This window comes from Octopus sinensis, linkage group LG5 (genome assembly GCF_006345805.1).
Source record: "Octopus sinensis linkage group LG5, ASM634580v1, whole genome shotgun sequence".
NCBI classification, from domain to species: domain Eukaryota; kingdom Metazoa; phylum Mollusca; class Cephalopoda; order Octopoda; family Octopodidae; genus Octopus; species Octopus sinensis.
The window spans coordinates 108,651,732-108,663,666 of NC_043001.1; the positions used below are offsets into that span (position 1 = coordinate 108,651,732).

The 11,935-nt window shown below is 39.0% G+C and overlaps 1 protein-coding gene across 1 annotated transcript; it reads right to left on the bottom strand.

Moving 5' to 3' along the window:
• Nucleotides 1-9,375: 9,375 nt before the first annotated feature.
• LOC115212343 (protein farnesyltransferase subunit beta) lies at nucleotides 9,376-11,210 on the bottom strand. The gene has a single exon (XM_029781209.2). The coding sequence runs from the start codon at nucleotides 11,156-11,158 to the stop codon at nucleotides 9,836-9,838; it is 1,323 nt and encodes a 440-aa protein (XP_029637069.1). The 5' UTR covers nucleotides 11,159-11,210; the 3' UTR covers nucleotides 9,376-9,835.
• Nucleotides 11,211-11,935: the final 725 nt, after the last annotated feature.

Genomic DNA, 11,935 nt, shown 5'->3' on the forward strand with positions numbered 1-11,935 from the left:
GCAAATATGCAGCCTGCACTGATCTGTAATCCACATATTTGCAACATTTGTGGTCCTCTTTGCAAATCGTTGGTGGGACTTAAATGTCACATTCAACATAAGCATTATGACTGAAAAAAGAAAGAATGGGTTGACAGAGCCTCATATGCTGAAACCGATGGGAGAGTCCATCAAAGAAATGCTTCTTTTCTCTTTTAATAATGCTTGTTGTTCTTGTTTCAACTCTGCGTAGTTATTTGTATTGTCCTGTTGTGGTTTACTTTTTAAAACATTAAGGGGAGAGGGTTGCTACCACATCACCCTCTACCCACATTTTTCCTATCCACATCTTTACCGTATGGGGCCCTAACACTATCCGATAACAGGTATAGATGCAAATCTATCTAATTACTTGTCTCCTTCTAAAATCAGTCATAACCTGGCGATCAGTCGACTTTACTTGATAGAGTGTGTTTGTTAACTTGACATGGTCAAAGTGAGCTCTGATTGGCTGTATGCAAATGAGTTCATTGCTGGGGTCCGGAACACTCGTGGGAAAAAATTTTTCACCCCCACCAAAATTTGTAAGTAATATACTGTATCACTGTGTATTATAAGAAATTTGCTCTAAGGATGGGCATCCAGTTATAAAACACTGCCTCAAAATGTCTCGAACCCTTGCCAGCACAGAAAGACAAACACAAAAATTATGTTGACAGCATTAAGTATATGAGAAATATGTCCCTACCCAGCAAGGCATAATACTCAGATTTTAACAAACAGCAAGGTAGGTCCCAAGACATTCCTAACACCATTTATTCCTCTCCCACTTTCCTTCTCCTCCTAGGGTGACTCAGTATCCCCTCCATAGTAAGACAGCTATCTTTGTCCCTCTGTCATATGCTGACTGTTCACCTGGCATACGTCCACTCCACTCAGTTCAACCATTTCTCTCAACAAAGTGAGAGTTGCTTGGCAATCCTGCAGGGAGGCGCTGGTGCCATATGAATAAAACCTGTGCCAGTGCCACCTAAAAAATGTTTGTGCCAGTAACATGTAAAAAGCACCAAAATACACTGTAAAGTGGTTGGCGTTAGGAAGGGCATCCAGCTGTAGAAACCATGCCAAAACAAATGGGGACTGGTGCAGCCCCTGACCCTACCAGCTCTTGTCAAACTGTCCAACTCATCCAGCATGGCAAAACGAACGTTAAATGATGATGATGGTGCAGAAGTAATATCTAATGGGCCTTGCCAGGTATGGATATTTAAAGCTTTTCTGTGTTGACACAGGTTCAACAGGACATTTTGAAGGGATGTTTCATAGCTGGATGCCCTGCCTTATAAAATATATATGGATGGTACACTATATGATTCTAAAAACCATTTGCTTCTTTTAAAGAAATCATAACAACCAGTTAAAGAATTTATCATTTCATTATTTTATTTTTTTATTGCCCACAGGGGGCTAAACATAGAGGGGACAAACAGGGACAGACAAGGGGATTAAGTCGATTACATCAACCCCAGTGATTAACTGGTACTTATTTAATCGACCCCGAAAGGATGAAAAGCAAAGTCGACCCCGGCAAAATTTTATACACACACACATGTAATATTTATTTGTTTATTGCTCACAAGGAGCTGAATGCAGAGGGGACAAACGAAGACAGACAAAGGGATTAAGTTGATTACATTGACCCCAGTGTGTAACTGGTACTTATTTAATCAACGCCGAAAGGATGAAGAGCAAAGTCAACCTCAGCAAAATTTGAACTCAGAATATAACGGCAGATGAAATACCTATTTCTTTATTACCCACAAGGGGCTAGACATAGAGGGGACAAACGGATTAAGTCGATTACATCGACCCCAGTGCGTAACTGGTACTTAATTTATCAACCCCAAAAGGATGAAAGGTAAAGTCGACCTTGGCGGAATTTGAACTCATGTAACGTCAGACGAAATATGGCAACGCATTTCGCCCGGAGTGCTAACGTCTCTGCCAGCTCCCCGGCAGATGAAATAACTATTTCTTTACCACCCACAAGGGGCTAAACACAGAGGGGACAAACAAGGACAGACAAACGGATTAAGTCGATTATATCGACCCAGTATGTAACTGGTACTTAATTTATTGACCCCGAAAAGATGAAAGGCAAAGTCGACCACGGTGGAATTTGAACTCAGAACGTAACGGCAGATGAAATACCGCGAGGCATTTTGCCTGGCATGTTAACAATTCTGCCAGCTCACCGCTTTAGGGTTAGGGTTAGGGTATTAAAATTTTGATATTATTGGCTCTGGTCTTTGTTCATACAGGCACAAATAAAATCTTATACATTTATTGTGAAGAAGGAGCCCTAAAAAATGTCTTATATGCCTTATTCAAATATGCACCACTATAGGATTTAATGTCTGGGTTAAATACTCAAGTATTTAAACCAGACATATTGAAACTGACCAGATCCAGTCTTTCACACCTACCCTACAATGTCATTCTAAAAATAAACAATCATCATCATCATCATTGTTTAACATCCATTTTCCATGCTGGCATGGGTTGGATAGCTCGACTGGGGTCTGGGAAGCCAGGAGGCTGCACCAGGCCCCAATCTGATCTGGCAGTGTTTCTACAGCTGGATGCCCTTCCTAACGCCAACCTCTCCGAGAGTGTAGTGGGTGCTTTTTATGTGCCACCTGTACAGGGGCCAGGGGAGCTGGCATTGACCACAATCGGATGATGCTTTTTGTGCCACCGGCACTGGCATTGGCCACATTCAGATGGTACTTTTTACATGCCACCGGCACATCATCAAAATTTCAAGGTTATGAGATACTTCATTAATTTTTTAAAATGTAGATAATTAAGCATTATTTTTGATGAATTGATTTGAATGCTGAAGTGTTAAAACCACAGAACTTTAAACAAGACAATTTCGATAGTTTGCTTCTTGTCTCAAATTTGAGTCAGTAAATTATTTACTTCAGTAACTCTTAATAAAGCTTTCAGGAAATGGTTTTTACCGTGTTTTACACAACCCTTTCATTACCATATTTCTACTGAAATATACTTTGCTTCAATTAATACTGAAAATAATTAAGGATTTAGTCAAATAATTAAGAATTTAGACAAATAATTATGTCAATATTAAGATGGTGCTTGGAACTTAAATTAGCATAAAATTTTAATGGAAGATTTATTTTTAATTTTAGTTACTTTAACCCTCTAGTGTTTAAACCGGCCATATCTGGCCCAGATATTCTACATGTTTTATATTCAAACTGGCAATATCTAGCCTCTCACACCTAACATACAGTGACATTCTAAAAATAAACAATTATATCATTGAAACCTCAAAGCTATAAGATAATGCATGATTAATTCAAAACAATTTAAGTGAAAAAGTATTACATTTAACCGAGTAATCTGAACACTAAAGGGTTAAAACAGGATATTTCCTAAAACCAGGTTGGTAACAAAAGGGTTATATGCAGATCCATGCAAATTCTCTGTTAACTAAATCTGTAATATAAAGTTGGTACCTAGACACAATGATGTACTCACTTTATTGTATGGCATTTAATGTCTTTGAGCAATTTTCATTTTTTTAAAGTTAAGACAAGACAAAAAGCCACTCATTTTAAGGGACTTTCAGAAAATAATTCATTGCCAATGAAAATTGTGACCAAACAAGGAATTAAATTCTATTGGTGAAGGTGCTGAAGTGTATTGATAATAGTATTTATTAGACTTCCTACCCAGTGTTGCCTGGTAAAGTATTCACGGAATTGATTGTCGTTTGTAGAATAGGAATTCATGGTACTTATGCATGTATGTATATTTCACCTAATTTCCGGACTTAGTTAATTGGAACTATCCAAACAAGAGTAATCAATTTACATGAGGAGAAGCTTTTTTTTTTTTAACAATTTTTATTCTGAAAATCACTTCTTACTTTTGTTTTGAAGTGAAAGTGGGGAGAAAGTGAAAGATGTATGAACGTGTGTGTGTGAGAGAGACAGAGAGAAAGAGAGTATGCCTCTTACACACACATGTTCACTCACTCACACACACATGCACATATAAATAAGATGTATGCATATGTATTGATGTATATAGGCGCAGGAGTGGCTGAGAGGTAAGTAGCTTGCTAACCAGCCACATGGTTCCGGGTTCAGTCCCACTGCGTGGCACCTTGGGCAAGTGTCTTCTGCTAGAGCCCCGGGCCGACCAATGCCTTGTGAGTGGATTTGGTAGACGGAAACTGAAAGAAGCCTGTCGTATATATGTATATATGTGTGTGTTTGTGTGTCTGTGTTTGTCCCCCTAGCATTGCTTGACAACCGATGCTGGTGTGTTTACGTCCCCATCACTTAGCGGTTCAGCAAAAGAGACCGATAGAATAAGTACTGGGCTTACAAAGAATAAGTCCCGAGGTCGATTTGCTCGACTAAAGGCGGTGCTCCAGCATGGCCACAGTCAAATGACTGAAACAAGTAAAAGAGTATATACTTACACATGACAACACACCCCTTCACTCACTCTCTTTCTCTTTCACACACACACACATGTCTATTTCATATGTTTGTACATACATCTTGCACTTCAAAACAAAAGTAAATGAATAATAAATTTTTACAGAAATTAACGAACTCTGGATGATGAAATCGCATTCAGCTAAAAATATTTCAAAATGATTAAAATATTGTGTACATCAAAAAGTCAATGGTTTTTTTTTTGTCTTCTTAGAGAGCACGAAGACAATGTGTGTGTATATGTCACAGGTAGCAAACGTGTGTTTGTGTCAATTGACATGCCATTATGTGTGTGTATTCTGTACGTGTGCTGACATCATGGAAGCCATGTATTTTTTCAAGACGTAACAAAATTTGCCTTTCATCCTTTCAGAGTTGAAAAATTAAGTATCAGTTGCATACTAAGGTCGATGTAAAAGACTGGCACCCCTCCCCCAAAATTTCGGGCCTTGTGCCTAGAGAAGAAAAGAATCTTCTTCAATGCAAAGGCAGCAAGCTGGCAGAAACGTTGGCATGCCAGGCGAAATGCTTAGTGGTATTTCGTCTGTTTTTACATTCAAAGTTCAGATTCCTCCAAGGTCAGCTTTGCCCTTCACCCTTTCGGAGTTGATAAATTAAGTACCAGTTGCATACTGGGGTCGATCTAATCAACTGGCTCCCTCCATAAAACTTTTGGGTCTTGTGCCTAGAGTAGAAAAGAATAACCACTTGTAACTGTTGTTAATTACTACATCAAAAATACAAACTCAGGTAGCCTGTTGCTCAGGTAAGTCCTGTATAGTTGCTATTCTCACCAGAATATCAAGAAAATCTTGTTTCTGTTCTTAAATTACTTTATGTTAATTAAGAAAGTGATGCACAGTCAGTCGGCTGCACCATAGTCACAAACACCATAAACTGTATAATACAGAATATATTAGTATTCAATATCGGTAAATTATCGGAAATTTATGTTGAGTAGTTATTTTGTGGTGTATAAATAAGCACAAAATTTTTTTCAATTTTTAGGAGTAAATAGAATAATTTATTAACCAAAAGCTAAAATTTTATTAGCACAGGTGCAGACATTGCTTCCCAACCACATGGTTCTGGGTTCAGTCCCACTGCGTGGCACCTTGAGCAAGTGTCTTCTACTATAGCCTTGGGCCCAAACAAAGCTTAGTGAGTGGATTTGGTAGACGTAAACTGAAAGAAGCCCATCATGTATATATATGTGTGTGTATGTGTCTTCCCTGACCCCACCATCACCTGACAACCAATGTTTGCGTCCCTGTAACTTAACAGTTTGGCAAAAGAGTCTGATAGAATAAGTACTGGGGTCGATTTGTTCAACTAAAAGAGGTGCTCCAGCATGGCCACAGTCAAATGACTGAAACAAGTAAAAGAATCATCATCATCATCTTTTAACGTCCGCTTTCCATGCTGGCATGGGTTGGACGATTTGACTGAAGACTGGCGAACCAGATGGCTGCACCAGGCTCCAATCTGATCTGGCAGAGTTTCTACAGCTGGATGCCCTTTCTAACGCCAACCATTCTGAGAGTGTAGTATGAAAGAACATAAGGCATATGGCTGTTTTCCGGCCAAACAATCCGTTTCTATGCTTTACCATTTTACAAAAATGGACACCTCACACAACTAGAGGACCCAAATTTTACTGATAACTTAACATTGTTGTTTTGCAGTCATCACCAGATGCTGGACAAGAAACTGAAACTATCAACAACTTTGAAGAAAGCTGGACTACAAATTCTGATAAACATGACCAGTGTAAAACCAGTAAACCTGGAGGAGGTGAGGGCTTTCACATACCTGCACAGCATTGTTGTACACACCCAAAAAGAAATAAATAAAATAGCACCACAGCAGACAAGGTAAGAATCGGCAAAGCCTGGCCAGCTTTTCTGTAGCTTAATTGAAGAATATCTCATGCTCCAGAATTCAAACCATACCCCTAAGGATCAAATGTTAAAACAGTGGTAAACTATGAGGCTAAATCTAATGGCACTGACTAGACAACTCACAGGAAGGAGCAAATCTTCCTAAACAGCTGCTCAGTTCTCTGGTCATATAAAACCATCCACATTGATCTCTAAGGACTCTACATGAGATTAACATGGGGTAACTGACACACTATGAACACCAGTAACCAGCAATACCAGTGAAGTGTTTACATGGAATACTGGGGCTATTGCAGTTTTGCACCTCTCCTTGAAAAATGTAACCCCACTCCCACCAAATTTTGAACTTTTTCGAAATTTTTTCCCCTTTATGTTTTAGATGACGGAGATTCCAAATATGCAAGAAACCATGCTTTCAAAATTTTAAATTCAATGAGCATATAGATAGGTGTATAAAGAGATTAGATATGAAAGTCCTCATGGGGCGAAAAACAACAGCAACACAGTCTTCTATAGGACCGCCACATTTAGTTGACAAATATATTTTATGAATAAACAGACAAACAATAAATAAATAAATGGATGAAAAAGTACAAAATTTAAAATTGAGGAGGGGGTGAAATTTGAGCCCCTTATTAAACTTTTTAACATTAATTAATTTATATCATTAATTATTTAACTTTATAACATTAATGCTGGTTTCTCATAAAATGGCATATTTAATTTACATTAAATTCTTATTTACACAAGTAAAACGCAAATTCTCTTCACTTTAATGCTTTTGTCAGGATTTAATTTCGATTTGCATATGCTTGTCAATTCGCTACAATTTCTTTCAAGTAAACAAAACCAAAAATTATAATTAGGGGGAGGGGGAGGTAGGCTAAATTTAAAAATTTTTGATCTCCAACATCTAAAACATAGGAATTTGCAAAAAATCTGATAGGGTTCAGTATGGTGTCATCTCGCCTTTCCCCTTCACCACACTCAGATGAAAGAGGTATCAAAAATTTCTTTTTGGCTACTCGCTCTATCCCACCGAAAAGCCAGAGAGTTTTTGTAAGTCTTCCAAGATTATATTTTCTTCTTACCATAACCATTTCATCAATATCTACTTCGACTCCTGGCCCACCGATTTGATCCTGGTAATTCTCTACCCAATGCTGACAAACCTCTGAACAGAAGGATCGCCAATCAATCGAGGTCGGATATGAAATCTTTAAATTCTCCATAACTAATGCATGCGACCAACAGTCTGTGAGATAGTTTACAAATAACATAACTTTACAGGGTGGTATCTGACTCCACTCCGAAAAAGTGTTGTTGTATAGGTATATAGAATATCCACATTGCGTTGGCCTTTGTCTTCAACGGCGAACAGTCCTTCGACATCGGAATATGCTTGTGCTTTCACGGAATGTACATGGTAAATGACATCTAGGGCAATCTACTGTACTGGGAATAACATTGTGTTTGCAAAAGAAATCTAGTGCCTCACTGTCATCATTAAATCGGCGAATTCCATCTTGTGATGTTAATTCACATGAATTGCTAAGTGCCATTCAGTTGCTGAAGGCCAAGTGTATAATACAACGCTACTTTTTTTTTTGCCCCGGTTAGACGCTTTCGGAAATTCACGATGAAAAACTTTTTTCAAAAAACTGCATTTTTCAAGGAGAGGTACAAAACTGCATTAGCCCCGAATACCCAAGGAAAGAAGTTGACCAAGGAGTACAGGCCTTCTGATTGATGCAAAAAGAAAATAAAAGCAGGGTACACTAGAGATCAAGTAGAGAGCATAGCCAAGGAGAGGAATGGTTGAAGAATCGTTGTCATTAGCTTCAATAAAGACAATGGATGAAGATGTGAAATTAAAAGAAAAAAGTGAGAGTAGGATGATTGCCACTGATTAAAGCTCTGCTAAACAAGGCTGACCTGTAGTGAAGTAACACAAAGGAAATTCATATCCTTTGTCTTTGGGCAAACTTATAGAGACTAAAACCACAGCTACAATTGGGAAACATCAGTTTCAGCCAAGTGAACCTGTAAAAAAAAAAAAAAAAATGTCTGGCTTGAAAACGTGGTCAATATAAAGATCCTCACCCGGTGTTAATATGTGTGTGGAAAACGAATATGAAAAGACAAATGCACGCCGACGACCCTGAGGGATGGGGAGGGGACTTTCGGAAAATTCACAAGATCCGATTTTTCCCTCAAAAATTGGAGTAAAATGGATATAGATTTTTTTTTTTTTTGCGGATTCCCACGTTTTTGGTTATGGAGGATCCGAATCTGAAAAAAAAAAATTTCAATTTAGATCAGTTGTTTTCAATCACTTTTTAACCAGATTTTACTCAGGTGGACCCTATAGCCATTCGATGTTTAAAAATTAATTTTATAGAAAATTCTTCCAAAATACGTAATTTGTTTGTTACACGTTCAATCGCGTAGGCTGAACTTTGTAAAAAGTTAAAGAAACCAAGTGGCTTCTTGCAATAAGAAACATCCAAAGCAAAAACTTTTCACGGACCCTTAATATACTACTGTGAGTCCCTTATTTACTATTAAGCTTGCGTGGACCCCAAAGAACTTTTATATGGACTCCGGTTGAGAAATGTCCATTTGGGCGAAAGTAAAGAATACGCACACCAGGTGTTCAGGGTTAGGGTTTTTCTTGCGCCGAAAACAGATGGTGTACGTATTCTTTACCTCTGCCTGGCTCTCGCAACCAAAAAGTGAACAAATGTATTTTTCTTTGGTATAGAATTCCTCGTGTCATTTCGATCGATTCGGAAGTGAAGAATGACAGAACATATTTCGCTGTATTTTGGAAAATGAGAACCTAACGATTTCCCCTTTAATTTGTATTTAGTTTTTAAAATCACTTCATACTGAAGGATTACCAAAAGTCGATTAAACTGAATTCATTTACCAAACACATGGACAAAATATATTTCCTCTGTTGTCTATATCTTAACTAGCTTTAATGAACAAATTTTCAACAATCGGAATATTAGAATGAAAAAGTTCATAAAAAAAAACAAAAGCGGGAATATATCCTGATTCCGTCCACATGTTACGAGATAAATACAAAACTCTTAATTAGATAGAGGAAGACGGAAGGATAATTATTAAATAAATAAAACACCAATAGGATTTACATAACAGCACAAATTTCTCTCTGCAAGAAAATTACAGAATGTCATAAGATAATTGGAAAATAAATTCAGTAGCATTCTTTAAATGAAGAGGAATTTTAAACGAAAACATTGAAACCGGAACCAAGTTTGAATTGTCAGTTCAGTGTTGAGTTATCTCTCTTACATTGATTAATGGCAAAGAGGGGAAACGAATCCACGAAATTCGACTACAATAGGTCTCTTTCGCATTTATTTTTCTTAAATATAAATATAATAGCTAAGGATCATCAGGAATGGAAAGAGACTTAAAGTATTGCAAAGCTCTGTAAACACTATTTCCACAAATATTAAAGGTGGGATGTGTGGGTCTCACTTCGTTATCCTCTCCCCCAAGGATGTGTAAAGCGAGTTTAGAGCCGTTATGCTGAGCGATAGACAATCCGCTCAGGCAATAACAAGTGTGATAGAAGTCCCGGGATTTCTTAGGTTTGTCACGAAGACCGCCACGCATGTGTTGACAACAAGTTAATACATACTCCTGCAAAGCACCAGAATGAAACACCCAGGTGTCCGCAGGAAACCCAAGTTCACCTTGTTGTTGTAAAGCCGACTGCAAAAGCGCAATGGCACCACCTTGCCAAAACGAGTAACAACCATCAACCAGTTTTTCAGTGCGACCTTGAAAACCTCCTTCGAATTTCATTTGTCTGTTTGCAATCCAACGAAGCAACAATTTAGTATCACACAAATGGAGTTTGCCTAAAAGACACAAGGCAGCGAGTCCGCAGAAAGTGTAACCACCGTGGGCCTCCAAACCTGGGCGCCCGGCAAACCCACCTTCGTATGTCTGGCAACTTGCCACCCATTCTGGTGACAGGTAAAACAACTTTGAACAACTGGAAATAATATTGCTGAGTACAGCAGCACTAGCAACGAGGTAGATTCCACGGACATCGGTTTCGCCGTTTTCATGGAGAGTAAAAGAACCATCAGGTTGTTTCATACGAAAGAAGAACGACAACAATTTCGGTCTGTCTATCACATCAAAACTGTGTTTAGTGCCTAGAATACATAAAGCGTTAACTGCAGCGTAAGTAGAAGCGAGGTGAGGCTCTTGTCCGGGTCCTCCGCCGAAACCTCCATTCGGATGTTGACAGCGATTTAAGAAATTTGCAATATTAGTCTCTAATTCCGAAGAAAGCGGTAGGGCGTCTAAGAGGTCAAGGCTGTGAAGAATCCAGTAACATATCCAAGTTCGGCTGGCATCGAGGCATTGGTAAGAGATTCCCAACTCTCGAAGACCTGCTGTCAGGAATTCAATGTGCCGTTTCCTTTTTAAAGACGGAGGAGCAGAGGAATTGGTCGGTCTGTCGATGAAGATTTCCTCAGAACCAGAATCGTCTTTGCTGCTTTTTTCCATTTCGCCGAAGTATTTCGCTCGAGCAGCCAAGAACATTTTTTCGATTTCTTTCTCAACATTTCCCTGCTCGTACGAAGTATCGGTGGGTATTCCATCGTTTTTCAGGCGACTCGCCGCAAGGACACCGTCTTCAATATTCTCTGCATAGCGAGGAACAAGATGTTTAATTTCTGCCGCCATGCTGTTTATCACGTGCTGCCGTCAGCGACGTCTAGCGGAATCACTGCTTAAATAATAATTACCAGCATCAAGAGGAGTTAACTCCCGTTTATTAGACAACCGTAGACTATGGGAAGGGAAGCTTTTTAGTGCGAAGGGTAAAAATTTCCAAAGAATAGGGTCCGCGGGCGAATCACAAGTTCTAACTCTGTGTAAATCTTGTATATATATATATAGATCTATGTATAATTCGATATGTGGAGGCGCAATTGCCCAGTGGTTAGGGCAGCGGACTCGCGGTTGTAGGATCGCGGTTTCGATTCCCGGGCATTGTCAATGTGTATTGAACGAAAACACCTAAAGCTCCACTAAGCTCCGGCAGTGGTTGGTGGCGATCCCTGCTATACTCTTTCGCCATAACTTTCTCTGACTCTTTCTTCTGTTGGCCTGCTCGCTTAGCCAGCGGGATGGCGTCATTTGAAGGTTAAAAACAATGCGAAGCACATTGTGACCAGCGATGTGTAGCAACATCTGATAGCCTGGTCGGTCACGGTGATAATTCGATATACATTAATAAAGATAAATATAACACATTAGATTAACGTGTAACATCTTCAGTAACGCCGCCACTGAATTTAGGACGTTTATATTACTTATGAGGCGGCGAGCTGGCAGAACCGTTAGCACGCCGGGCGAAATACGTAGCCGAATTTCGTCTGTCGTTACGTTCTGAGTTCAAATTCCACCGAGGTCTTTACCTTTTATCCTTTCGGGGTCGATAAATTAAGTACCACACTG